This window comes from Trichomonas vaginalis, chromosome III (assembly GCF_026262505.1).
Source record: "Trichomonas vaginalis G3 chromosome III, whole genome shotgun sequence".
Lineage (NCBI taxonomy): Eukaryota > Parabasalia > Trichomonadida > Trichomonadidae > Trichomonas > Trichomonas vaginalis.
The window spans coordinates 7,354,880-7,382,659 of NC_067205.1; the positions used below are offsets into that span (position 1 = coordinate 7,354,880).

General features: G+C 33.3%; 13 protein-coding genes and 4 pseudogenes across 17 annotated transcripts, besides 5 other annotated features; 6 read left to right on the plus strand and 11 right to left on the minus strand.

Moving 5' to 3' along the window:
- Positions 1-438: 438 nt before the first annotated feature.
- TVAGG3_0658030 (surface antigen family) lies at positions 439-2,711 on the plus strand (the record flags this gene model as incomplete). The annotated part of the gene is made up of 1 exon (XM_001309111.1): positions 441-2,711. The coding sequence occupies one exon, from the start codon at positions 441-443 to the stop codon at positions 2,709-2,711; it is 2,271 nt and encodes a 756-aa protein (XP_001309112.1).
- Positions 2,712-4,165: 1,454 nt separating this feature from the next.
- TVAGG3_0658040 (transcription factor, enhancer of yellow 2 family) lies at positions 4,166-6,124 on the minus strand (the record flags this gene model as incomplete). The annotated part of the gene is made up of 1 exon (XM_001309110.1): positions 5,404-6,114. The coding sequence occupies one exon, from the start codon at positions 6,112-6,114 to the stop codon at positions 5,404-5,406; it is 711 nt and encodes a 236-aa protein (XP_001309111.1).
- A 1,695-nt stretch (positions 6,125-7,819) lies between these two features.
- Positions 7,820-8,333, plus strand: TVAGG3_0658050 (RNA polymerase II transcription regulator recruiting protein; the record flags this gene model as incomplete). Its single annotated transcript, XM_001309109.1, has 1 exon — positions 7,820-8,326. One exon carries the CDS (start codon positions 7,820-7,822, stop codon positions 8,324-8,326), a length of 507 nt encoding a protein of 168 aa, XP_001309110.1.
- Positions 8,334-8,647: 314 nt separating this feature from the next.
- On the plus strand, positions 8,648-9,301 carry TVAGG3_0658060 (small Rab GTPase RabC3; the record flags this gene model as incomplete). The annotated part of the gene is made up of 1 exon (XM_001309108.2): positions 8,648-9,220. The coding sequence occupies one exon, from the start codon at positions 8,648-8,650 to the stop codon at positions 9,218-9,220; it is 573 nt and encodes a 190-aa protein (XP_001309109.1).
- Positions 9,302-9,384: 83 nt separating this feature from the next.
- Positions 9,385-10,084, minus strand: TVAGG3_0658070 (tRNA binding; the record flags this gene model as incomplete). The annotated part of the gene is made up of 1 exon (XM_001309107.2): positions 9,459-10,079. The coding sequence occupies one exon, from the start codon at positions 10,077-10,079 to the stop codon at positions 9,459-9,461; it is 621 nt and encodes a 206-aa protein (XP_001309108.1).
- Positions 10,085-10,766: 682 nt separating this feature from the next.
- Positions 10,767-10,917: a mobile genetic element.
- Positions 10,918-11,248: 331 nt separating this feature from the next.
- Positions 11,249-11,509: a mobile genetic element.
- Positions 11,510-11,633: 124 nt separating this feature from the next.
- Positions 11,634-27,780: part of a mobile genetic element that runs on past the window's edge.
- Positions 12,540-13,842: a mobile genetic element.
- On the minus strand, positions 12,620-13,746 carry TVAGG3_0658120 (annotated as a pseudogene). Its single transcript has one exon. A coding segment is annotated over exon 1 (1,127 nt).
- Positions 14,145-14,480, minus strand: TVAGG3_0658130 (repellent protein 1 family; the record flags this gene model as incomplete). The annotated part of the gene is made up of 1 exon (XM_001309105.1): positions 14,145-14,480. One exon carries the CDS (start codon positions 14,478-14,480, stop codon positions 14,145-14,147), a length of 336 nt encoding a protein of 111 aa, XP_001309106.1.
- Positions 14,511-16,085, minus strand: TVAGG3_0658140 (uncharacterized protein; the record flags this gene model as incomplete). The annotated part of the gene is made up of 1 exon (XM_051241903.1): positions 14,511-16,085. One exon carries the CDS (start codon positions 16,083-16,085, stop codon positions 14,511-14,513), a length of 1,575 nt encoding a protein of 524 aa, XP_051088490.1.
- Positions 16,113-16,547, minus strand: TVAGG3_0658150 (uncharacterized protein; the record flags this gene model as incomplete). The annotated part of the gene is made up of 1 exon (XM_051241904.1): positions 16,113-16,547. The coding sequence occupies one exon, from the start codon at positions 16,545-16,547 to the stop codon at positions 16,113-16,115; it is 435 nt and encodes a 144-aa protein (XP_051088491.1).
- TVAGG3_0658160 lies at positions 16,879-17,640 on the plus strand (annotated as a pseudogene). The gene has a single exon. A coding segment is annotated over exon 1 (762 nt).
- TVAGG3_0658170 (organellar and viral DNA polymerase type B) lies at positions 17,841-18,416 on the minus strand (the record flags this gene model as incomplete). The annotated part of the gene is made up of 1 exon (XM_051241905.1): positions 17,841-18,416. The coding sequence occupies one exon, from the start codon at positions 18,414-18,416 to the stop codon at positions 17,841-17,843; it is 576 nt and encodes a 191-aa protein (XP_051088492.1).
- Positions 18,746-19,577, minus strand: TVAGG3_0658180 (annotated as a pseudogene). The gene has a single exon. A coding segment is annotated over exon 1 (832 nt).
- Positions 19,630-20,926: a mobile genetic element.
- TVAGG3_0658200 lies at positions 19,726-20,846 on the plus strand (annotated as a pseudogene). Its single transcript has one exon. A coding segment is annotated over exon 1 (1,121 nt).
- TVAGG3_0658220 (uncharacterized protein) lies at positions 23,000-23,473 on the plus strand (the record flags this gene model as incomplete). Its single annotated transcript, XM_051241906.1, has 1 exon — positions 23,000-23,473. One exon carries the CDS (start codon positions 23,000-23,002, stop codon positions 23,471-23,473), a length of 474 nt encoding a protein of 157 aa, XP_051088493.1.
- TVAGG3_0658230 (KilA, N-terminal/APSES-type HTH, DNA-binding family) lies at positions 23,784-24,591 on the minus strand (the record flags this gene model as incomplete). Its single annotated transcript, XM_051241907.1, has 1 exon — positions 23,784-24,591. A coding segment is annotated over one exon (808 nt), but the record flags the coding sequence as incomplete, so codon positions are not given.
- TVAGG3_0658240 (organellar and viral DNA polymerase type B) lies at positions 25,683-26,428 on the minus strand (the record flags this gene model as incomplete). Its single annotated transcript, XM_051241908.1, has 1 exon — positions 25,683-26,428. A coding segment is annotated over one exon (746 nt), but the record flags the coding sequence as incomplete, so codon positions are not given.
- TVAGG3_0658250 (uncharacterized protein) lies at positions 26,602-27,267 on the minus strand (the record flags this gene model as incomplete). The annotated part of the gene is made up of 1 exon (XM_051241909.1): positions 26,602-27,267. The coding sequence occupies one exon, from the start codon at positions 27,265-27,267 to the stop codon at positions 26,602-26,604; it is 666 nt and encodes a 221-aa protein (XP_051088496.1).

The following is a 27,780-nucleotide window of genomic DNA, read 5'->3' on the forward strand; positions in this document are numbered from 1 at the left end:
TCCTGAGCTTTAGATCAAAATTTATGGAATTGATGAAAATTTATATTATTGTATTGTAAAATATGTTGTTTTGAAGTATACTTTTATTTTACCAGTCAACATTCGTTGATAACTTGAAAAAGAACTCATGAAGAATTCAAATTTTATGCAAAATGGCATCAATGCACTCCCTAGAGCTGCTTTTACTATAATGTGGATTTTATGTAAAGAAATTTAGAAAAATGAGTTTATTTTGCCTTGAAACAATTATGATCTGATTTGAGCCTCTTGTTTTATAACTCATTGATGTGTAGAAATAAGTACAGTCTGGGAATTGAAATTCAATTTTATTAATTTAGTGATATTATTTGTTTTTGAAATGTGTTCTCTCTAGTTATTCAAAATCTGATCTAAAATTTTTTTATGTAAAATTTTCGACGATAGAAAAAAAATATATAAAAATGATATGTTTTTTTATAGTATATTTAGTTAAATTTGGCCTGTCTGCTTCTATTACTTTTAATATTAGCAATACCCCTGCTCTTGGGTACAAAATCTCCGATGGAAAAGCAGGTCTTGGGAGTACAATTGATAACACTCCGTGTATTGCCAAAGACTACGCTGGACCTCTTAACATTCCTGATAAACTTGATTCTGATGGTGTTTCATACGAAATCATCGAAATTGGTAAATATGCCTTTTCGGATGTAAAACTTACGAGCATTGTCATTCCAAAATCTGTCACAAAGATTTGTCAGTATGCATTTTCCGAAACTACGACATTGCAAGCGATTAATTTACCAAAAGTCGTCGAAATTGAATCATTTGCTTTCTATAAAACAAAAGCTGACATAACAGTTACAGAAAGTTTGAAAAAAATTGGTGAATCAGCCTTTGCATTGGCAGATTTCAGAAATAATTTCGATTTGAGCAAATCATCAGTTGAAACTATCGAAAAAGAAACATTCAAGCAAGCAGATTGCGAAAATGAGTTCACATTACCACAATCCCTTACAACAATTAAAGAAAATGCTTTTATTTTCTTCACCGTTGACAAAATCAATTTTCCACCAAAACTCACTACAATTGGAGATCATGCATTTGCTAATTCAAAAGTCACAGAAATCTCCTTTGAAAATTCAGCCCTTACAGAGCTTCCAGCGAACTGTTTCTTTAGTTGTCTCAAATTAACCACTGTAAAATTCGGAAATCAACTTACAAAGCTTGGTGATGAGTGTTTCCACAACGCAGGTCTTGTCAAAGTCGAACTCCCTTCGTCATTAAAAACAATCGGAAATTTATGTTTTTCGTTGTGCAAAAAGCTTATTGCTGCCAACCTTCAGAACACTCAGGTCACAGAGATTCCTGACGGATGCTTCCAGCGGTCCCTCATTACAACGATTTTTCTCCCTCCAAAACTTGAAAAGATCGGCGTCGGCGCATTTGCAAACTCAGCCTTAGTCGGAATACATCCTCCGCCAACTCTGTACTATATCGGTGATTCTTGCTTTATTTATTCGAAGATTTCCCACATTTCTCTGAATAATACAGCGATGAAGTACCTAAACGACAGAGTTTTCTACGGATGCAGCAACATATCCGATATAGATCTTGGAACAAAGATCGAGAAGATTGGAAATGAAGTTTTTGCTCTTTCCTCCCTCAAAACAATAAAAATACCAAACATAAAATCTATCGGAGAGGGATGTTTCTTCGGATCCCAGATCCAGCAGATCGATTTGTCCCATCTATCCATCACTTCTCTCCCTGACAAAATATTTCTGAACTGCTCTCAATTAGAAACCGCTCTTCTGCCAACTTCGATCAAATCTATCGGAGAATCGGCCTTTGAGAGCTCCGGACTGGCCAGCTTCGACATCACCGCGCAGTACATCGGAAAGAGGGCATTCCACTCCTGCGGAAACCTCCAATCCATCACTTTGACTAATACTGTTGAAATTTTGGAAGAATCTTTCAGCTTAACCTCACTAACAGATGTTGTTTTGCCAGAAACACTCACCAAAGTTGGTGCGAGATCGTTCGAGATGATTTTAACCCTTCAAAGCTTCGATTACGGAAAATCAAAAATTAATTTCATAGAGCACAACATGTTTATGGACGATTTCAAACTCGAGAACGTAACATTCCCACAAGGAGAGTTCAAGATCGGCTACGAAGCCTTCAAACACACCGCGTTGGTCAATCTGACACTCGATGACCGCTGTACATACATTTACGAGAGGGCCTTCATGAACTGCGGCTCCCTCCTGAACGTGAACCTTTCGATTTCGAAGGTGCCGTACCTGTCAAACCAGACTTTTTACGATTGCGAGAATATCTACGACATCGCGATCTCTGATTTCACCATCGACATCGAGGACTCTGCCATTCCGCCTCAGGCAGTGAATGTCTACTACTGTGGAACGAGCTGCTTCAAGGGTGACTTGAATCTGACTCAGAAAGTCATTGTCCCGAAGGAATACGCATGCAGCAAGTTCGGCCACTGCGACGTGACAAAGATTGACAACTTCCCGTTCCCAGTGGATTTCCACAAAACAAAAACAGGAAGAAACTATGGAGTGACGGTTGTGACGGTTATTTTTGTAATTGCATTGTTTGGTATTATTGGATTTGTTCTGTACAAGAAGTTCTTGAGGAAAAAAGCTCCTCAGGACGAGGGATACCTTATCTCTCAATCAGAGCAGGAAAAAGAATCTAATTTATTTACATAATAAACTTTTTTTATTTATTTATTTTTTTTTTGAATTGATATTCAAAAAATTTGAAATAATTTGTCATGAGTTTTCGAATCAATATTTCTGAAATTAAGCATGTATTGACATTTGCTTCAAATCTAATATGTGATGACAGTCAATACTTATCTTTCTTATTCTCATCACCTCGTAAATATCTCTTGGAAAAATATCTGATTTATTGGAGTGTGAGAGTATTTTATGAAGTGGGATATGTTTTTTTGAGAGTAAATGACTTTATATATGCTGAATCTTTAACTATTGAATCCTTAGATTTTAGCTTTTAGAAAAAGAAAAGAAGGCGTATATTCCTATTCAGTTCAAGACTGTCTAATTTGATGAACCTGAAGCTATTCTATGGAATGCTGTTGTTTTTTCAAGCTTCCCACACGCTCTCTCTTTCTCTGCTTGTCTCTTTCTCTTCCCCTCAATTTTGATAAACTTTGGTTGAAGATGTCTGTCTTTATGAAGAACTTAAGGGTGCGCTAAAGGCCAAACTTCCCCTATCGTCAATTTTAAAAACTTGTACTTTAGGTACCTCGAAACATTTATTTTTTGAGAAAAAATAAATTTCGTGATTTATGCTAGGTCGATCCTGGGCAAGCAATATATATAAGAATTTTATTGAAATCATGTCACTATTTCTAAATTTGAATTTTATCTCTTCCAAAAAACATGAATTATGAGTCATCGTACTTATTATAAGATATTCTATTATGTGTTTATTAAGATTTAGTATTGTGCACTAAATTTTTATGTATAAATATCAAAGAATAAATGCAATTATTATAAAAAATTGTCTTAGAGTTTTCTATACTGAAATATGAGTTGTCTGTAATATATTAAACAAAACGACATTATATCCAATGAAAATATATCAAAAATTAAAAATTAATCGAAATTTAAGGGTTTGGATAATTTAGTAGACCTTATCTCGCAAAATTGCATTTGCTAGGATTGTTGTGCATATTATCATATGGGACAATAGCTATTACCATGAAATCAGATAATTTAATTTACAATTATGAGCACTTCAGCAATAAAAATATAATGGTGCATAATTATTTTGAACATTTAATATATTTCAACAATAAAAATGGGGTATTACTCACAATTTTTTGGCTTTAGCGCGGGGTAGGATTAAAACAATACCGTTTATTAAAAAACTAAATATTGGGTATTTTTATGGTTTTAAAGCAGTAATTGAATACCCTTTATACAAATCTATGAACGCGCTAATTTGTTGTAGAAAATATTAACCAGATAAATTTTTTTTGAACGCCGTAGAAAAAACTAAAAAAAATCGAAAAAAAGCATATTTTAGCCAAAGTTCCTCATTATACAAGATAATGATTTGTGATCACTTGTTTAAAAATAGAAGATCGCGCATATATGCTTTTAGTCCAAAGACATCTAGAATAAATAGCATCAATAAGAAGGACAGATCTACATAAGATTTCCGTGTAAACAAAGCGTTTTGAGAGAACTCATAGAAAAATTGAGAGGCTTTAGCGCACCCTTAAGAGGAAATTGTTTATATCGATATGTGTGCATATATAGTGGTGTGTGTAAATGATATATTTTTGTTGAATGAAAGCAATTCTGTATCTTTGGAAAAAGGAATTTTCAATCCCATAATAACATGTGCATGAGGAGCATTAAAATAGAAAAGAAAGTGAATTGTTGAAACAATATTGTTCATCAGTTAATAAGGATATGGAGTATTTTAATAATTTAATAATATAAACGTATTAATGTCAAGAATAATTTGAAAAACATCAAAAATAAAAAATTAATCTATTTGGAATTGATTAAAATAATGTATTACTACATAACATTATTGGTCAATATTGGAAAAATGTAGATATATTTAACCTGGTGTATAAATTCGTTCTTAATCTTTCTTTGGGCGCATATAATATGAACGACATATAAATTTCCATGGTTATATGATGATTTTATGTAAATTTTAATGAAAAAAATTATAACTTCAAGGTAATTTAAAGGTTTAATAAGTGAATAAATATTTTTTATGAAATTATAAAAGGGTAAATGTTACATGTGATAGAAATAAGATTATAAAATATTCGTCTCCATATTCGTAAGGCTTATTATTCCTTCAATTGGTAAGAAAGTTTGAATGCTTCTTCAAATAATTGAATATATTGAATACAAAGTCTATTTTTGACACATTTCAGAGTAATCGACCGATCATTGTTCTGAGATGATTTTCGGAATAAACCTGAGATGTAATCTGAATGTTTGACTAAATGGTTATTATTTGAGTGACTTTTCTAAATCGAAATTTTATTAAGAGTGTTAACTTTGGCTTTAGTAGTAATGAGATGATTGTAATGTTAACGTTTGTCGCAGAATTATATGAAAATAGAGTATTATGGCAATAATAAAATTTGATAAAAATTTTTGCAGAGTTATCTCATTTGTCGAATCCATACAGCAAGTCTATCTTATGTCTATAGAATTTTATGTAATGAATCCTTGATATTTTCTAATCACTAAAATGTCATATCAATTTGTTCAATAATTAAGTACGCAGAGTAAGTAATTATATTTTCCTTATACTTTGCTTGTGAATTTAGTAAAAAATAGAAGTGAATTAAAATAACATAATCAAATAAAACAATTTAATTTCGAAAAAAGTTCAAAGAACTTAAGCAAGCTGTGGAATAAGTGTAGATATTGGCTGGAATATGCATTTTGGTGCGTCACGATGATTTAGTAGCTCTGTAACTGAGAGAATTTCGACTTTTGGTCGGGCTAGGAAATGCTTTGAAAGCATTAATTCTCCGGGCAAAGGAGTTTTCTCTATGATTCCAGCACTTTCTAAGATATGAGAAATCTGGTAAAGTTTGCATAGTGTCGTTTTGAACCTATTGTTCGATCTTGACAAAAACATGCCTATCTGTCTAATGTCAAAGCATGGAACTTTCAGTGAGAGGATACATTTGATAAAGGAGAGTGTCAGCTGCGTGATGGAAATGCAATCATCCGAAATTATGGTATCTTGGGGAATTTGGTTCTCGCATATGTTATAGCGCTTTCTTAAGCTCTCAAACTTATGAATGACATTTTTAAGCCCGCACCATTCAATAGTTTCGAGATTTAATTTGACGCAAATTCCTACGATATCAAAAACGTTAATGACATCGTAAAGCCTTCTTTTCTGGAAATGAAAGGTTTCGCAGATGTAATTTAGGGAAACTTTGATGCCAATATTTTGTTCTCCAAAACGAATCAAATTGAGGATGGATTGGCGAAAGCTCTCCGGCTTGCACGGCTTCAATGGAAACGTTGGGATACTAAGAAGGGATTTAAGGTTGGGAGTGTAACTTTCTGGCGTTGGTTCGAAACCACAAATCATATTACTGAATGAATTTAATAGGACTCATAGAATTCCAGAATTTTGATGAGCCTCATAGAATAAAAGCGGCATCCTTGAATATTTAAATCATATTTGATCGTTTCAATTTTTCGGTGATATTGACGTTTATTCAGTATATATTATTTTTCTTCAAAAAAATTGCATGGATAAATATCATTAGAATTTCTTAAATTTCGACCAATTATGAAATAAATTAATTAATTTGAATATATTCATGATTATAGATATGTTTAGATTTAATTTCAAAAATTGTGAGATTTATAAAAAAAAGCATCGTTTTGGCAATTCAACATTATCGGATAGTGAGCAGTATTTCAAGTAATTTGACAATGTTATCGCTTTTTGATATTTGAGTTTTTAATAATTTGTGTAAAATAATTTATCCTTGTTCTCATACCTAAGAAAAGTTGAATTGACCAATCTTCCCTAAGAATGCTGTACATGATTGCTGAAAGGTCATAAATAGCAATGGGTGCGTCTTGGTTTTCTTAGAAAACAAGTTCAAGCAATAATTTCAAATTTTGATACATAAAAAGATATAAAGTCAAAAAAACAATTGATTTTAGTGTTGGTGTGTCAAGCTCTTTCCGAAGAAAGTTCATTAAATCCCATTTTTTGAAGATTTTATCTGAAAAAAAATGTTTAAAATTGGGCGTAGCGATCAAATTATATTACTTTTGGGGGTGTGTTGATCTTATATCTTGTAATGATTTTAGCATAACTCTATTGTCAATTGAAATCTTAAAAAAAAAATCAGATTTCGACGAATTGTAAAAATATTTTAGCCATGTCACAAAATATTATGGACTTCCTGAACAAAAACCAATATTAAATTTACAATAATATTTCAATTTAATAAAAAGATTCCACATAAATTTATTTCTTAACAATTTATGGCATGATCAAGATCTATTATTTACTTATAAAATAAAATTAAATAAAAATTGTTATATATCAATTTTAATAAGGGTGTTTGCTATACTATATTTTTAAGCATTAGAAAACAAAATCAAATCTTGCTAAATTTCAAAAAAACTTCAAATGATTTAAAAAAGTCAAAATTGTTTTACAAAAATGACCAAGTGCAATTACTTTTGATAAATCATTTTTATATCTATATAAAATACTAGGACATGTATCAAATGAGAATGCATTTTCACTTCAACAGCATTATTGGAAGTTAAAAAACTTTGTTTTAGAGGTTTTCTATAAACAACAAATTGATTAATAGCGACGCGCAAGAAAGGACATTTTTCGAAAAGCAAATATTTAACGATGACATCTTTAATTATTGCCATTATTTATACAATATATATCCTTATCGGTTTTATCATTAAATTCCACAAGTAACTATAAAGCTGATGAAAAAAAATCATTTATAAAACATTAATACTTGCTTTTGAGTAAAAACATAATAATTCATGATTATTTTTATATATTTGGTAAAATAAAGTTAAATACACCACTCATTAAATTGAATAATTTCAAATTTTTGTCATGTAGCAAATAATAGTAGAAATAATGTATATATCTCAAAAATTAAATAATATTATTTTTATTATAAAATTGTAAATCTTTCAAAAAAATCATCCTACAAAATCATATTGCATAATGCCTGAATATGTTTGATATTTTAATATCAATTTTTTCATTCAAATTGATTTGAATTGAAACTTCACTATTGATGAAATCTGCTGACAAAGAGAAACATAGAGTTCAAAAGAAAATGAAAGTCACTGCAGAAGAAGACAGGAAATTGCGCCAATTAGTTTATATTCACGGAGAAAATAATTGGGAAGAAATTTCAAAAAGAATGCAAAATCGAAATGTTAGACAGTGTCATGATAGATGGCATTATTATTTATCACCTAATATTAATACATCTGTATGGACAACTGCAGAAGAAAACACCTTATTGGAATATGTTGAACAATTTGGCAGTAAATGGATCAAAATTGCATCAATGTTCCCTGGAAGAAACGACATACAAATTAAGAATAAATGGAATTCATTAAAAAGAAAATACTCCTTATCTAAACCCCTCAGAATTGAAGTTAGAGAAACAGACATTGAGAAGGAAGGAACTGAATCTGATTCTAATAAGGATGAACTTGATTCATTGTTTGATCCTAATCTACGACTTGCTGATTTTCCAATTCCTTACACTTATGATGCGGCATTTGACATTTAGGATTTACTCCTTAATACATTTAAATACGTTTGTTAATTAAAAATCTTTCTTATTTAAGTTTCATCTTGGAATTTCAAACCATTTTAAATTCAAAATGGATTCTCATAAATGGAAACATCTATCTATTGCCATACTCAACTAGTCTATTTTATCCATTACAGAAAGATACTCCAATTGTTAATTTCTGAAGACTATTGAATAATTTCAATATTTAAACAACCATGAAAAATATGAATGTTTCCACAGTATTTGATCCGACATATTGAATGTTGGTTGGAAAACATCTCAATTTTCATAAAAACTAAAAGTGACAAAAATTTTATGCAAAGTCTTAAAGTTGTCATTGTCGGCGACACGCAAGTCGGAAAATCATGCATTGGTGCGAGGTATACACAAGGAACGTTTGATGGTGATACAACTCCAACAATTGGAGCTGCTTTCTTGACAAAAGTAATTTCGACAGAAAAAGGATCTGTTCGTTTGCAACTATGGGATACCGCTGGTCAGGAAAAGTTTAAATCTCTTGCTCCAATGTATAATCGATCAGCTGGCGTAGTTATTATTGTTTATTCAATAACAAATAAATCATCTTATGATTCTGCGCGTGAATGGGCAAGAGATATAAGAGAAAAGGCATCTCCTATTGCTAAAATTGTGTTAGTTGCCAATAAAATTGATTTAGAAGATGAACGCGTAATATCAACTCAAGATCTAAACACTATGGCAGCAGAGATTCATGCCGACTACGCAATTGAAGTATCTGCAAAGACAAATGCTGGTATTTCTGCTTTATTTACACGAATTGCCGTACTTTGTGAGGATGGAAATAATTACATGGATAAGATTGGTGATCAAGTGATAATACCTGAGCAGTCTAAGGGAGGATGCTGCTAATACGCAATTGCATTTATTTTTTCCCTTCATTAGAATTGTCATTTTTTTTTATTTTTTACAAATAAATCTATTCAGTTATACCATGTTTTATTTACCTCCGAAGTCAATAAAAGAAATCAAAATTTGCGAAATTTGGAAAATAAAAATTAAAAAAAAATAAGAAATGATGGTGGAAATCTTACATCATTTTTAGTTGTATGAGGATTGATTTATTAATGAGGACAAATGAAAATGAAATTTAATGGAATTCGCAGCTTCTGAGAGTTGGGACAGAGATCTTGCCCTCTGGAACTGTAAGGTGCTGACCCTTGTAGCAGGCGAATCCATCAGCATCGATTGTGCAGTGTGGTCCGGCTTCCTTCCAAAGCTTGCCCTTTGTATCAACTGGAACTGGTTCTGTCTTGCAGAAATCACCAAAGAGGACGCGAGTACCGATTGGTGTCTCAGCTGGTGGGTCGAGAAGTTCGACAATTGTGTGGTCAGCGTTGGAAGCAGCGAAAACCATACCTTCTGATGGAAGTCCACGGATCTTTGATGGCTTGATGTTGCAGAAAACAACAACATGGCGATCCTGCATCTTTTCGATTGGAACAAAGTTACGAACGCCAGTGATAACGTGCTTTACAACGCCATTACCAATGTCGATTTCCTCCTTGTAGAGTGTGTCAGCATCTGGGTGTGGTTCAATCTGGATGATCTTGCCAACACGGATATCAAGATAAGAAGCTGGATCAAAAACTTCTTTTGGTGGTTCTGGGGCCTTTGGCTGTTTTGGCTTCTTCTCTCTCTTCTTGCCTTGTGGTTTTTCGGCAACTGGCTCGGCTGGAGCTACAACTTCTGGTTTAACTTCTTCAGACATGACCAAAAATTTGGCACTTTTCTGATCGGCAATTTTCCAAATTTTTGAGTTTCGGAATTTCTGATATTATTCTGCCAACGGAGTCTTGTAAGGTAAATAAGGTTTGAATAAGGTATCATTTTCTGGTTGTTTTATGGAGATAGATAAAATTTTTTATGGAAAACTGATGATTTGGATATGAAAATTCAATATTTTATCGTATTAGACAGTAAACTTAAGTATAAATATATGTGCTTATATAATTCTTATAATAAAATGTGTTCTTTCTAGGTAAAATTACCTTTTCAGATTTGAAAAAACGGAATGAATATGTTAAACAAAGTTTTTGATGGATGTAAATAATATAATTTAAGCTTGTTTGGTGATGAGTGATAAATAAAACCTCAGCATTTATGATTAATCACAGAAATTTACTTTTGAATGTTTAAAAACTTTTTAAATACTATAAAACCCCATGTTATGTGATGACATTCTGCGTTGCCTCAACATATATGAAAAATATCAATGAAATAATATCAAAAAAATTAGAAATTTTGAATTTTTAAATGAAATTCTACATTTTTGTCACCATTTTTATGAATATAGAAAAATTTTGGAATAAATGACATGTCATTTTTATAGTTATATTCATTTTTCTTTAGGGCTGTACAAAATCGAGAAAAACATTGCCGTGCGGTAATATAGGGTCAAAAAAATCGCGCCTCGGCGGCTCCGACGCCTCTGCACTATTAAGTGCGCATTATATTTAATATGTCCTTCTTTTTTTTTCTTTTTTCTTCTTCTTCGTTTCCTTTCCTTCTTCCTCTCCTTCCTCTTCTTTCCTTCTCCTTCTCTTTTTACAACAACGTCGAAGATCTTCGAATTTGATTGTTGGAAAAGCATCTATTTCAGATAAAGGATGCCTTTCTCACAGTCAACATACGAGGGTCCTGGCTGAAACGTTCTCAAAAAGCCTGAGATGGTAATTCTCTGATCACTCATAGCTGGGCAGGTAGTCATTGCTGACAATACCTGTCTTTATGCATGCACGCTTTCATGTATATGGGTTTACACTATCAATTCGCAAAGTTGTTCCGAATTCTTCCAAAATGGAAGGACCCAAAACAACTTTGCTTGTTAACGATACAGACGCATTACTTTGCATTGATACTGTGCTGAGTTGTGTAGAAAGTTTGATTAGAGTTGTTTCGTTCTGGTATCTCTCATCTTCTGATGAGAGAAATCAAAGCAAAACAACTCTAATGAATTTGTTTTCACTCATTTGTATGTAGGTTTTTAGTTCGATTGGAGCTGCTTCATAATGAGATCTCTCATCAATTGATGAGGGAGATCATAACAAAGCAGCTCTAATGTATATGCTCGTATTAACCGGGTTGTAATGCGTTGTAACGTCAGCTTGTAGTTCGTTTGGGGCCACTTCACATTGAGATGAGAAGAAATGATTAAAGGACTCTGAAAGGCTTTGGCCGTTGATGTTGTAATCGCATTACTTGGAACTAGCTGGATGCTAAGCTGTGTAGAATGTTCGATTAGAGCTGTTTTGATATGATTTTTAGTTAGTATGGCTTAGTTGGGTACGGAGGCACTGCGCGCCTCCTTACCCATGATATGTGAATTTGACACTTTACGAAACCGTTAACGTATATTTTACAAATCAAACACAAAAACAAACTTAACCTTAAATATTTACAAACCCACCAACCACTTCACCTCACTAACGAACTCACTAATGAAAAAATAAACGTTCTCATAAATTTTCTTCTATATCTTCATCGTCAATGTTAACTCTATTGTAGTCATACTTGAAGTCATAAAGTTTCTCAAGTTTTGAAATGCATAGTCTTGTTAACTTACCTTCATCATAAGTTTTTATAAAACTACCATGACAATCTTTATACACAGTCAATGTATAATCTACTGGTCTAGGATGAAGTGTAAAGAACATGTTATACTCAGGAAGGAAGAATAAATGTTTAAATGTATGTTTGTTATATTTTTCGATTTGTATGAGTTGCTTTTGTTCTGTCATTTATATAAAAATAAAATAAAAATAAAATAAAAAATAAACTTAAAAATTAATGATATCACCACCCTCACACGTATGAAAACATAGCACAAAAATAAATTTAGGTGAAGTGGTGAGATCTCACCTCTTTTTTCACCTGTTTTTTCACCCTGTTGAATTCATTGCTTTATAACTCTCTTCCTTTCTCCAACTCTTCTAACTTCTTCTTAAGTTCAGCAATGTTGTCCTCATGAAGTTTAATCTTTCTCAAAATTCCTTCTTTATCTAATGGTTGCTTTATCTTTCTAAACTGAACTCTACCATCCTTCATAGTATGAATGTAAAAACCTTCTGGAATAATTCCTGATTTAATGTATTCTACCAAAAACTTTTGTTTCATTGCTTCAGTGACTTTATTTGTCATTTCAATCAAATAAAAATTTTAATATTAAATATAGGGTGTCCAAAGGTGTGTTTAGCACAAACCTGAATACTGCGAATAGAAATAAACAAGTTACATATATATAAAGTTTATTTAAATATAATCACCATTGGATTCAATCACGCGTTCGCAGCGATCGATCCAGGCTTGAAAGACACGCTTTAAATCATCATGAGAAAATTGCTCAAATTGCTCTCTTACAAAATTTTCAAGATCATCTGGACTCGCGAATTCGCGTCCTTCAGCTCTCTTTTTTAGCGTGCCGAATAAATAAAAGTCAGAGGGTGCAATATCAGGTGAATAAATTGGGTTTGGAACAACTTTGACATTGTTTCCACCAAGTAATTCATTACCTTATGACTTTTGTGAACTCTTGAATTATCAAAATGAATTGCAAACTTTTGTTTTTGTTGTTTGGATTTCTCAAACTCATCAGAATTGATAATTTGAGTAAGAACATTGTCAATTAGATACTGAGCATTCATCGTATTAGGTTTTTGAAGAATATCAATTGCGATGATGCCATTCACGCCCCAAAAAACCGACAACATCATCATTGGTGTGTCAATTTTTTTCTTCGGGAATGTTTGCGGATTTTCATCCTTCGGGATCCACATGGTTTTGGCTTCTGTTGCATATTGAAACCAAGACTCGTCCCCTGTTACTAAAAAGCGAAACTTCTTGGATTGATACGCACCCAATATAGAGAGGAGCTCTTTCGAAGATTGGACTCTAGATTTTTTTTGAACTGAATTAAAGTTGTGCGGAACCCAACGTGTATACGCTAGTTTGTAGTTCAAATAATTGTGCAGATAATAACTGACTGTTGTACGTGGTATCTTTGTCATCTCCTCTATCCTTCTGAGTGATGCTCTTGGGTCTTCATCTAGCGCTTGAAGAATTGCTTTGATTTTTCTTTGATCCGGCGATTTTTTGTCAATTTTTATGATGGGCGCCTTTTTGTTCATGAAGTGATACATCCTAACATGATACGTTACAGTGGAATAGCTAGGAGCATCCATACCGAAGCATTTTACCAATGTCTCGTAGATTTTTTTACAGTCTTTGCATTTTTTTGCAAGAGCGAGGATGTTTTCTTTATGATTCATTAAAAAAATGAAAAAAATCCCGCCAAAATTTCCCGCGAAACCGCCTCTTGTCTCAAAATTCATTTTATATCCCGGCATGGCGCCAAAATACAACATACTCATCATATACATATATTCATATTTTTTATTATATATTTATAATCAGCATATATCTCCTTTAATAGTCTCATATAGAGCGCTGTGCTAAACGCACCTTTGGACACCCTATATATATTTCGGCCATGAAAAAGTAGCATCTAAGTGAATTAAATTACACTCCAACGCCAAATTTCCTGATTCGCTTGGAATATATATATATTGTAAACTCCTGAGTATTGACGTAAGTGGTGTTTGTCAATAATTCTTTCCATCTCCTCAGAAGTCTTTTGCATTCCTGACTGTATAAATTCAACGATGGCATAATATTTCCTCACGATTTATTTGAGGAGTAGGTTCTGGTTTAAATGTTGGAGTCGGTTTAGGAGTTGACTTTTGAACAGGAGTTTGTACTTCCATAGGTTCAGGAGTCATTAAGGTTTTGCTTGTGAAGGCGTTGGTTTTGGCGAAGGTGTTGGAGTTTGTTTAACTTCAGCTACTTCAGTATTATTTACAACATTTGCTTTATTTCTTTTCAACATCATAACTGCTCCTGCTGTAGCTAGCAAACCTAGTGGGAGACCATATTTTATATAAGGACTTGACCAAATGCTATTTTTGACATGAGCTGGTGGAACACCTAACCTTGGTGAGACTGCTCTTTGCCATTGTGCAGCTCGTAAGAAATATTCAATAAGTGCTCCATAATTGTTTGGTAAAGTTTGTTTCATAGATGGTGAAGGTTCACGAGAGCTTGATGAAGAACTCATTTATAAGCTTTAAAAATAAACGTTCATCCTTTATTCCTCACTGTCGTCCGTAGCTAAGTTATAGTCGTCTAATCTTATTATTGGGATTCCATTAGCACGCACCTGAATGGCAAAGCAACAATCCCTCATAAATCCAATAAGTGGCTTTGGTACATTTTCAGTTGCTAGTTCAATAGGTCCTTTAACAGACAATTTGTATGTTATTGGAGCAGTAGATGTTTGACCTTGCTGGAAGCAAAAGTCCACTTCTGTTGGAAAACCACATAAGAAATGTGTGTTGTCATAGCTATCCCATTTATGTTCCACACTACCATCATCCACCAATGACCTCATAACATCTTCATTAAATCCTATCATATCATTGTTTGTATTGCAGGCGTTCGCAACCATTTCATAAAATACAGGTCCATATGATTTTTCGGGTTCTGCAGGCATATTTCCATAAGCTCCCATGGAAAGCTGAAGATATTTAAACTTAGGGTTCTCAAAATTAACATAATAGTTGTCTTTCTTTCTAAATAGTGCCCAAATACTTTTAACATTAATAGGCGTATAAGCTGCTGTAAATGTTGCACTTGAACTATCTGTATTCTTTGAGAATGAACCGTCCATAGGAATCCAATCCATAACTTTAACAGGAAAACATAAAGCCTCGTTTGTATAATGTTCTACAAGTTCTGTATAAATGTTAGGGTCTAAAGAGAATGACTTTGGATGAATGAAACATTCATTAAAATCCATCTTTGTTCGAAATAGTTGCTGGGTTACAGTTGTAATAGTAACTGTTCCACTAGCTTCTACTGCCTTCGTTATCATAGTGAATGGTTCATTCCATGGAACAAATTTATTTGACGGTGGATTTGAATCTGAAGCAAATGCAACTTTAAGAGTTGGATTGAAAGCAATGATATCATTTACAGATATAGATGTGCATTGTAAGGCGTCGCTACTGAACTTTACTTTAAGCTGAATGTTTCCTGCAAAAGCTGGAATAAATCGAATAGCTTCTAATGGAAGGAATCTTCTAACAGGAATTCTTAAACGAAGCTTAAAATCAAATGATTTTCCTGCTGTAATTGGACCACTAACAATTTGTCCTGTTCTGCATGTTCCCGAATGACTCCATACATCTTCATGTCGAGTCTTTGAGAAAACATCTACTTTCTTTATTTGTTCGGTAGTTTGTGAGTTTGAAGTTATATATGCTTCTTCTCTTGCGTTGTCTTGAGAATATACGATACGACCATTTGCAAGGATTTGATATCCAGCAACTGCATAGAAAGCGTCATCGAAACAAATCCAAAATCCTGGTGGGTTTGTTTTATTGGAACCTGAACCAATTTCTTTATCTACAATAAATTGACCTTCCATTTTATACGTAATGAATGTATTGTAAAGGTCCAACATATTTTCACCAGGAGGTGAGAGATTGAATGTTACCCATGTGTTATCTTTAGCAGTTCCAGGTTGTGATGGAATCTTTGCGTCAGAATATTTTCTATTAGTGTCACCAATTTGAACTGCATTGTCTATGATATCGAAATATGAGCGAATCTGATGAATATGCTCTGCTGGAGTAAATTCGTTTAGCTGTTCGTTCTGCATGTATTTACTTCAGATAAAAATATCTATTTACTTCATTATTCTCACTCTTCTTCTTGGCATTCGTGGTGGAAGTTGTTTCTTGACATTTTCAATGAACTGTACATTCTCTTTTGTCTCAACTTCTTTCACTGGCGGGTCAGGATTCTTTGACTTGGTTTGTTTTTCAATGAAATTCACGAACTTTGCAATAAGCTCTTGGTTCGTTATTGAAAGTACATCTGGCTTTTTTTCTTCTGGTTCTATTGACTTTTCAGTTTGAACAGAAGGTTTTATATGGGCTTCGTGGACTTCACCCTTGCCATACACCTTAATGTTGTCGCTTTCTGCATTCGCTAATGGAACCTTTCTTTTTCTTACGTATATTTTACCATCTTTACTCTGACTTACGTAATAGAAAGGATGTTGTATTCCTCTTGCGTCATTTAATATAATAGACTCTCGCTCTGATTTTGACAAGCTCATTTTACATCGGTTAAAGTTTTAATTTTGTTTTTTATCTGCAGTCAAATGACTCAGACAAGCCCTACGGACAAGACCCAAGGGGTCATAGATGTTGAAGCATTGAAGAAAGAAATTCGTGAGCAAATTTTATCCGAACTGAAGGAACAAAAACAAGAACAAAAGCCAGAGAGACCAAAGAGAAAACTTAGTGAAAAAACAACTTGCTGCATTAGCTGCTGGAAGACAAAAGAACCCACGTTTGCTGGCGAAGAAAGCTAGAGAAGAAGCTGAAGCAAAAGCTAAAGAAGCTGAAGCAAAGAAAGAGTAAATGGTTTATTTTTATCCGAATTAAATGTATAGACAAATACCTTTATCTGTTGCGTTCAGTAGTGAAAACCCTGACGTCAAAAATAAAGGGGAACAGAGTAACGTTTAAGTTTCCAACAGACTGGATTGTGAACATAAATGAAGAGAAGTACATTGGCATAACAAATATGTATATAACACGTGCTTTCAGAAAGGTTGACTTTATACTTCAAGTCGAGATAGAAAATGACGAACAGTCTTTAAGCGCCCAAAACATTCACATATACAAATACTTTAAAGACGATACAACATTGCAACAATGTATGATTTCATTTAATGAGATGTTCGAGAAAAAGTTTAACATTGAAGTACAAACTTTACAGCCTTTACGTGAGTTTCTTGCACAACTGAAAGAAGAAGGTAGTCAGCCACAACTTATAGACTTTCATTATGAATTTAATGAAAATGAAGATGGAACACATGACTGTCAGTTTGTTGTATTCTCACCATTCAATGAAGTCGCTAAAGAGAAAGAAAATCATTACGTATAAGATTTCAAATCTCTGAACCAAGTGATGATTTCAAAAATGTTTTCAATTATGATGCAATGCTTCGAGGAAAAATGAATTTTCAAAGATTGTAACACCTGGCATTTGGGATAGAAAGCAAGCTATATTATATTCAAACTTAAGTAAGGGAGTTGAAAATGAGTTCATTGGTCATACAAGAACTACACCACTGCCAAATCCTAAATACTATAAATTAACTGGCTTCAATCGTGAGTTTTGGATAGACATGTTCTCCACTCATGACCATAACTGCCCAGTGTTCTTACCTCCAGACCATAAGGACTGTCTCTACATTGAAGCACAACTCTTAAACTCTACCATCGCAGTATTGTAAATGACCACATGGGCTTCGCCCTTGCCGCTAGCGGCTTATTTTTATCACGAATGACCTCATTGCTGACAAAAATAAATGACCTCATTATTTTTCTCATTCATGACCTCAGAACTTAAGCTTTCTTATGAATGAAGTCTTAGTCTGAATAGAAAAGTTAAACTTCTCTTCAAAGCAAGGTTGACATGACTTACATAAGTCAAATCCAATCTCTTGACCGTCATAAAGTGCTTTGTAAAGTTTCATTAAACTGAACTCAGAGTCTTTGTCATATGTTCCTTGCGGAACCATTAAACCTTTATCTTCATCATAGAAACACTGAACAGAGTCAGGAAACATTTCATTAGCGGTTAAAGCAATAACATCTTGCTTCACGCCTTTCATTCTGCAGTGAAATGCAACTTCATTTAAATCATTCGTGAGTAAGTCTATGTAAGTCTTCTTTCCACAAAATATTGACTTGTATGCTAAACTTTGTTTATCTTTTGTGATTTCTGCAAAGTCGCTATGAAATTGACCAAGGTTTTTACCAATGAGAACTCTTCCATAACGTTTCTCAAACTCTTCAGCTAAACGAGGGATATCTTCATTGTAGAGATGCATACTGTCCGTATCGCTATAAAAGATGTCCATTCCTAAGTCCTCAGCAGTACAGAATACTTCACACATTATTCTCTTCGACATAGACAGAATGTTAACACCAAGTGGACAGAAGTTAAAGTGTCTGCAAATGCTTTTCGTTAGCTTGAAAATAGTTTTATCTGAACCATCCAAACCTTCGAACTTCACTATATGGTTGTAGTTTCTGATGGCATATCTTATAGCATCTTTGTCATTTACTATGGTTATTTTTGACTCAATAGGAGATAGAATGGTTTTGCCATAAATACTGTTCAGAATGAGCTTTATATTTTCTTGCAAAGGATTTCCTTCTTTCTTATACTTTAACCTTAACTCAAAACAACTTCTTTACTTCATCTCTTATTCTAATATCTCTGTTTCCATCGTAATAGTATCCTTGCAACACTTCACATTTGACACCTTGATATTTTATGAGGTCTTGTAATGTTATATGGTCAACATACATTAAACAGCAAGTGTTTGAACTTCTGGGAACGTTAAGTTCTGGATTTAGTTCAGGGTCACAAACTATTAAAGGAAAGTGTCTATGTATCCAATCTCTGTTATCTTAATGAGAACAAAGAAGCCGGACATAAACTTTTCACCAATGGGTTCCTTTTGGTCGTCATCGAATAAATGTCTCATGAGATACTCTATGCTTAACATTTCTTTCTTCATAACCTTTGGAATACCTTCTAAAGTATAAAGTCTTGCTATAGCTGATGGATATAATGAAACAGCGTCAAAGTCAGCAATGAGTTTCTTTTCGCTCTTTTGTTTAATGTTATCTGACAGCATACATCTTCCACCTTGAATACAGCGTGAAATAAATTCTCTTGGTTTATTTGAGAGGTCATATAAATTTCCATTCGGGAAGTACACTCTGTTCTCAAATAATTTGTTAGCAATAGAACAAATACTAACGTAGTCATATACGTTTAAATCAAATTCTTTCAATATGTCATTGCGGAACTTAACAAAACCTTCTCTTAAAATTCTTACATCTTGTTTGCAATAAAATGTGCTATACTTTTCTAAGTCGAAGTGGTTCTCATCTATTCTGCAACCTTTGATGGAATCTATGTTTTTCATGAATGTATCTGCATCCCGGATAAACTTACATGCTTCAGAAATGACACCAGTTCTGTTGTCATTTGCTAACAAAACACTGCTGTAGTAGTTGTATGGAAATACTTCTTTCGGTCCTGTTTGTAAGTTAAACATAGCAGGAAATAGTTTAAGCTTCTTATTTATAACACTGTAAGAGTCTTTTATATAGGGTGTCCAAAGGTGCGTTTAGCACAGCGCTCTATATGAGACTATTAAAGGAGATATATGCTGATTATAAATATATAATAAAAAATATGAATATATGTATATGATGAGTATGTTGTATTTTGGCGCCATGCCGGGATATAAAATGAATTTTGAGACAAGAGGCGGTTTCGCGGGAAATTTTGGCGGGATTTTTTTCATTTTTTTAATGAATCATAAAGAAAACATCCTCGCTCTTGCAAAAAAATGCAAAGACTGTAAAAAAATCTACGAGACATTGGTAAAATGCTTCGGTATGGATGCTCCTAGCTATTCCACTGTAACGTATCATGTTAGGATGTATCACTTCATGAACAAAAAGGCGCCCATCATAAAAATTGACAAAAAATCGCCGGATCAAAGAAAAATCAAAGCAATTCTTCAAGCGCTAGATGAAGACCAAGAGCATCACTCAGAAGGATAGAGGAGATGACAAAGATACCACGTACAACAGTCAGTTATTATCTGCACAATTATTTGAACTACAAACTAGCGTATACACGTTGGGTTCCGCACAACTTTAATTCAGTTCAAAAAAAATCTAGAGTCCAATCTTCGAAAGAGCTCCTCTCTATATTGGGTGCGTATCAATCCAAGAAGTTTCGCTTTTTAGTAACAGGGGACGAGTCTTGGTTTCAATATGCAACAGAAGCCAAAACCATGTGGATCCCGAAGGATGAAAATCCGCAAACATTCCCGAAGAAAAAAATTGACACACCAATGATGATGTTGTCGGTTTTTGGGCGTGAATGCATCATCGCAATTGATATTCTCAAAAACCTAATACGATGAATGCTCAGTATCTAATTGACAATGTTCTTACTCAAATTATCAATTCTGATGAGTTTGAGAAATCCAAACAACAAAAAAAGTTTGCAATTCCATTTTGATAATTCAAGAGTTCACAAAAGTCATAAGGTAATGAATTACTTGGTGGAAACAATGTCAAAGTTGTTCCAAACCCAATTTATTCACCTGATATTGCACCCTCTGACTTTTATTTATATCGGCACGCTAAAAAAGAGAGCTGAAGGACGCGAATTCGCGAGTCCAGATGATCTTGAAAATTTTGTAAGAGAGCAATTTGAGCAATTTTCTCATGATGATTTAAAGCGTGTCTTTCAAGCCTGGATCGATCGCTGCGAACGCGTGATTGAATCCAATGGTGATTATATTTAAATAAACTTTATATATATGTAACTTGTTTATTTCTATTCGCAGTATTCAGGTTTGTGCTAAACACACCTTTGGACACCCTATAATAATTGCCCTTCCTTTATATAAGCCAGTTATTTGCATTGTTCGTGAACCTTTAATGATGGGAGTTCCTTTCACTTCTGTCATGTGTCTTAAGATGAAGTTTATATCATAACTGAGGTTATGGAAATATATTAAACTCTTGTCAGGAAGTCGCTCCAAAAATTCTGTTGCACAGTTCTGACCCCCAAATGCTTTACTCACTGAACCATCTTCACTGTCATAACAGATGTTAAAAGCTTTATGAAAGCCGTCTGTGCTACATTCAAAGTCAGCAAAGAAAACGTGCTCAGGAATGAACTTGCACTTATTTTTATTTACTTCTTTTGACTCGGCTTTCTTCTTCAGTGTACACAATACTTTGGAGCATATGTCAAATTTTAAATGGTGCAAGGTTCTGTTTATATAAGTCAGTCGTATATGTTGAAAAGTTCTCCATAAGAAATAGGTTCGAATATTTGCACTCCCACAATGTTTTTCATAACATCCCATAACGGTGTTGTTCTATCATAACGAACTACATATTTATCTTCTCTCTTTGTATAAATCTTCATTTTTTTTCTCAATGTTCATTCCACAAAGCTTTGAGAATTTCTATATAGTTGCGAATGAAATATGTTGTCATTGGTAATCTTTCGTTTAGCATGTAGTGGTCTTCAACAAGAAGTAAGTCAATAGTTCTAACAGTTTCACATTCTTTTGGTATGTATCTCTTTATTTCATTATGTCTTGAGTCATTGAAATAACCAATGTAACATTAAATGCTATACCTGTTGCGTCAGAAATTTCTTGTACTTTACTTTGAGGAAAGTCTCTAACACGAATGACTTTCTCATGTGGTCAATAGTTTCTTCATTTACTCCAGCCTGAATGCAAGCATAAACGAAGCAGTTATCTTCTGTCATAAGTGTTGCAGTTCTTTTGTTCAGTTCATTGAAGATTTGGTAGCGCTCAAGATTTATAGGTAATGTGCAAAGATACTTCCAGAACTGACCGCTTCTTTTCTTATAAAAATTTTTTCACCATTATCTTTCCAAAAGCTTTCTATAAGTGCTGGGTTTCCTGTTTGCTTAAGAGCTTCCAAAATGGCTTTCTGGTCATTTGTCAGTGTGCTTTCATCTCTATATGGTCTCTTTTTTGGTTTGCCTTTCTTTACATCTGACATCGTTAAGCCTTCATATTCTGTTAAATCATACATCTTTATTTCAGTAAGATTCTTTATGTTTGTCAAGAAGAAGTCATAGTGCATTTCAACAATACCTGCAGCATTTGCTTCTATCTTGATATAAAGTTCTCTTTCAAGAGCTGATGTAGTAATGTTCCAATATTATTGAGGTTTAACGTAGAACATTCATACTTTCCACCAAGTTTATAACATACCATCCATCTCTGTTGAGTTTATTTTAATTTTCTCTAAGAGTCTCATGAAAACCTTACCGAAATGTTTGTGTAAGTAGTCTCTGTTTGGTTTCTAAAGCTTCGATGTTAAAGTCAATGAGTCTATTGCCTGTCTTAACATTCCTCTTCCTATTCTCTTCATCTTTCTTTAACATCTCTCACCTTCTTTTGGTTTTGTCGTCAATGGAACGAATGACATCGTTAGCTTTGCGAACTTGTTCTATAGCGCTGTTAAACATCTCTCTTCTCTGTTGTTTCAGTGTGTCGTCTCTTCTTCTTGTTTCACCAACGTTTGCATTTGTTATGTCAAACATTTCTCTTCTTACTTCATGAGGTACTGAACGTCTATGATATAAGTCAATAGCAACGTCATTTAAAGGAAATGCTCTTGCATGGACTTCGTCCTCGCCGCGTTGCAGCTTTATGAACTCATGAATTCTATCATAAGTTATTTCACCATTGTAGTCTTTAATGAAGTCAGTGAGTGCTTTTTTGTTTGTTGCGTAATGCTTTGCAACATCTATATTAGCTTCTGTAAGAAGTTGTTTTATTTCCGAGTGTTCTAACTTAGACAACTTCCGATACATCTTTAGTAGGAAATAAAAAAATATTTTTTGAAAAAATTAGATTAGATTTTTTTAAGTTATTTTTCAAAATAATTTAATATTTTTATTTTAATGAAACACATGCAAGATTGCAAGTTCTTTTCATACAATGCTCTCGCTACTGCCATCAATAATGAGTTCAATAATGCTTCAAATGTTAATGTTATCTTTAACAAGAAGTTTGTGAAAGAATCTAAGTTTGGTCAGTATGTCAGACCATTAGCTATCGTCATTGACCGCAAACGTTATACTTCACAAGAGTTAGCAGTAGTTTTGAAACAAAAGAGTTTCTTCGTGAATGTCAAAGATACTCATTATACTGTCATAAAGAACTCTAACGTTGACTTCTTCAGTATTGCTTTAAATCTTTCCGAACAGAAAGAATATAAGAAGGGTGAAACATCTGTGAAATATTATCCTTCATCTCTGAAGACAATAACGAACAAAGATGTTATACAGAAATTCTTACCAAAGGTTGAAGAAGCTTCTATTGACATTGACGAAGGAAGTGAAATGGTTGAAGAAATAGACCCTGAAGCTATTTAAGCAAAAATATATTTTTGGTTAGTCTTCATATCGATATTTTACAACAATTCCCCAATGTATAAACTTTTCATACGCTTTTTCATAAGCTTTATATACCTTCAGAAATTTTGCATAATCTTTAGAAGCATTTAGATATTGTTTAAATGCTTTGTATGTCTTCAGAAATTTTGCATAATCTTTTACATGTTGTTCGTTCTCTTCTTCTGTCATGAGTTCCGAATATTCTAAATTCATGTTCTTTCATATGAGATAAAATTTTATAAAAAAAATAAAATTAGCTTAGATTTTTTTTATTCTTCCTCTTTGAAGTTATCGAAATATTCTGTTATTTTTTCCTTCAGTAATGTTAAGTCTTCTTTGAATGTAAGTATTGTGCAACCTTTGATGTCATAGTGTGTTTGAGGAAGAGTATTTTTGACAATTTCCTTTATTTGCTCATTCGGTGTCATTGAAATCGGTAAGTTTTCACGATAGAACCAGTTTCTGTCAGATTTATATATCTTAGCTAAGTCATAAAAGCTCTTGTTGTTTCTTCTGACTAAATGCAACATAATCATTTCTTTATCTTCTTCTTTCTCCAACTCTTCAGTATATATCATATACTTATAACTCTTTTCCTTTCCTTTTGGTACTGAACGCGGTATTCTTTTCTGTATGCTTTTGTCTTTGGATTCAATGACTTCATCTTTTGCATGAAGTTTCTTTTCCATCTCTCCACGTTCTGCTTTATATAGTTCATCTAACATCATGAAAATATAACAAGCATAACGGGGCCAAGCCCACATTGCTACAGCATTTACTAAAAGTCTATGAACATAATAACCTTTCAAACCAGGAGCCAAATTCTTGCGATTTTCATACGGAATCTCTTCCCCCGGTTTTCCGAGGGAAGCAATCATATGAGGAAATTCTTCTAAAAGTTCTTTTGTCTGTTGGTTTTCAAACCAATGATATGCTTGCTTTGTAGAACGAAGAGCGTTCATTATACTTTGCATCTGGTACATGTCATCTTTGACTGAACGAATGAGACGTAACTGTTTGTTATACTGTATGTACTCGTATTCTTCATTTATAGCTTCATGGACTATAACTGTTGTTGTGTTCTCTGATGTTGACATTACTGTCTTTACATACAAAATAAAAAAAATAAATAAAAATAAAATTAGCGTTATTTTTTCTGAGATAAACACTATTTCTTCACAACATTAAATTTTATCCTGTATGAAATGACTTTAAAAAGATTATTGACTGACTTCGAATACTATCTCATTGACGCACTGACAGACCCTCAAAACTGTGTTGAAAGTTCTTTAAGCTTTAAGATTGAAGGTACGACGCATTTTGTCTTCACTTACGTATTGAAAGAATATGACCGTTATCATAACGAAGTGAATCAAACACTAATAAAATTTGTAGATAAAAAATTGGTTAACAATGATGAAGAATACAGACAAGTTATTGAAAAAAATAACGCAAGATTAGATGCAATAGAAAAGAAGTTTAATGAATGTCTTACAAACACGTATGAATATCTTATGCGGTGGGAAGCCAGATGGAAATAAATTTACGTCAAATATGCAATTTATAAAATCTTATGTCGACAGGCTACGTAGCACAGTGGTCTCAGGTGGTGTTATGGAGGGGTCAGGGCCCGTGGTTCGAACCGCGACAGCGCCGTATTTTCTTATTTTCTTTGTTTGTCTTGTTTGTCGTGAATAAAAAGTGTCATAAAAGTGCTCTATCTTCCACGGGAATAAATAAAAAATTTACTTTATTTCTTCTTTATTTCTTTGTTCCCGTGGAAGAAGGGTTTTGCTGTTTTTTTCTCAGCCGAAATCAATGATTTTTTCATTTTTGGAATCCTTAGCGAATGAGGAATCTTTTCTCTCGTGGAAGCTTTGACCAAAAATATATTTTAGGGTAGATGGTGAGATCTAACCCGATATCTAACCTCATTTCTACCCCAGTTATTTTATAAACGTTTTTATTTTATAAACGTTTTACATGGTAAACGTTATGAATTCGTGAGATTCTAAACAATTTCGTAGCTTCTATTTCTTCTTTTAGTACATCGAATGTTTTAACAATGCCGAAGGTTTCTTTATACTTCTTCTTGACGTCAGATAAAAGGAAATCTTCTGCTGTTGGATAGTTTTTATTAAGAAATGTCAACATATCCATTTTATCTTCTGCTGGCTTTTCTGCTTCTTTCTTTAAGTCTGCATAGTCGTTTCGCATTCTTTCTATCTCTTTGACTGAGTAGTTATATTTTCTTATTGCTGCTTTACATTTTGAACATTGCGGCATCGTTTTTGCGTTATACATTGAAACATTACCAGCTAAAATAACTAAAGCGTCAATTGCTCTCTTCATCTCAAACATAGCGGGTCTTATTTGTTCATTCCATACTTTACCTCTTCTATCTTTATCTCTTATCTGCCATACACATTTTGCAACTAATGAAACAAAGTTATCGTATGTCTTAAATTCTTCGGATTTGTAAAGGTCAGAAATATTTTTATAAACCATGTCGCAATCTTTGTCCATAACTTTATGGTTGCAATGAAAACCAAGGAATTCATAATTTACTTTACGTATGAATTTCTTAATTTCTACTGAGTCAGTTGCTTTGACTTCAATTTCGTCGAATTCAGGAATAGTTAGTTTTTGCTGCTGAATTTCAGGTAGTTTAGGCAAATAGTCGATGAGGTCCTCCATTTCATAAAGATACTGTTCATTTGTTTCATCTTTCGCACTACAGTCTAAATTACTTGTTAAAAGTTCTTGCTTTATCTTCTGGATTTCTGTTTCAAAAGTATATGAAGAAGGAATAAAGCTTTTCATCTCTACCAACATTGACGTAGGATTCATGACTAGCGAGTTTGGTGCTGTAGTTGTGGACAGAGTCCCGCCGTTCGTGGCTTGAATTGTTGTTGTGCCGATTGTTGAAATCATATCTTTTATACAAAATAAAAAAATAAATAAAAATAAAACTAACTTTATTTTTTCTATCTTAAGGAAATTCATGAAAATTCACGAGGTTAGAAATGAGGTTAGAAATCGGGTTAGATCTAACCATCTACCCTAAACATTATTTTTGGTGAATTCAATAAAAATAAATGGTTCATTTACTCACAATATTTTTGTACAAAACGACCCCAAACTTTTAACTTCTTTTCTGCAGTTTCTAATGCTATCTTAGCGAGTTCATATTCTCTAAATTCTCTCTTTAAATCTTCTTGTTCCCATTGGTCTAGTTCGTATGGAGAATCTCTATAACCATAACATATCTCACGTTCATGTTCTAATTGTTTTTCATGCATTTTTCTAACTTCTTCTTCAAACAAATGTTTTGCATTTTCTACTGTATCTTCGAGTTCTTCTTCATCTAACTTCTCATGAACTTTCTTGTCTATGGAGTCCATAATATCTTTGACATAAAATGCATACTTTACAGAGCACCATTCAGCAACAAAATGAACGAGGTCAGGATGTATGTAAATACCTTTGAATTCATTTATAACACCCTTAGTAAGCTCATAAAATGCTTGTTTTGAGGTTGAGCCACTTTTGGCTCGACCGTATTCTTTCAACCAAAACTCAAGAATTTCCTGCATTTTAGCACTATTGAGAAATCTGTTTAAATGGTTTAACTTTCCTGCTTCTCTTGCCATCTTTGTTGCATTAATGTAACCATCCTTGTCTCTACGTAAGACTTCAATACCATTATAAGTGCCTTTTGTGAATGTTTCGCCATTAGATTTGTTCGTGAATGTTTTTGCTTCGACTGACATTTCTGTTCTTACATACCAAATAAAAAATAAATAAAAATAAAACTAACTTTATTTTTCTATCTTAAGGAAATTCATGAATTTTCATGAGACCCAAAGGGTCTGAGCCGCTAAGCGGCGAGGGTGAAAAAAGAGGTGAAAAAACAGGTGAGATCTCACCTCTTCACCTAAAAATTATTTTGTCTGATTTACATCTAATGAAAAAGTTTAGAAGAATTTTCTTATTCTTTCTGGCTTATTTTTGTCTTTCCAGTACTCCCGCTCTAATGGTCCCAGATGAGTTGGTTTAGATTCTCTCAAGTTCTTAGATGGTATAACATCTTCAACGCCTCCTTCATATCTTACTTTATAAGTGTCATCGTTTATGTTGTAGCCAAGTATTTCAATAACCACTCCTCGCTTTGCTTCGTCAATGGTTTCAGCAAGTTTGCCATTACTACTTTCAACTAATTTATGTCGAGGGTAAAACGCAATAGAGTCGTCAGCAGCTTTTATAAGATATCCATTACCTTGCGT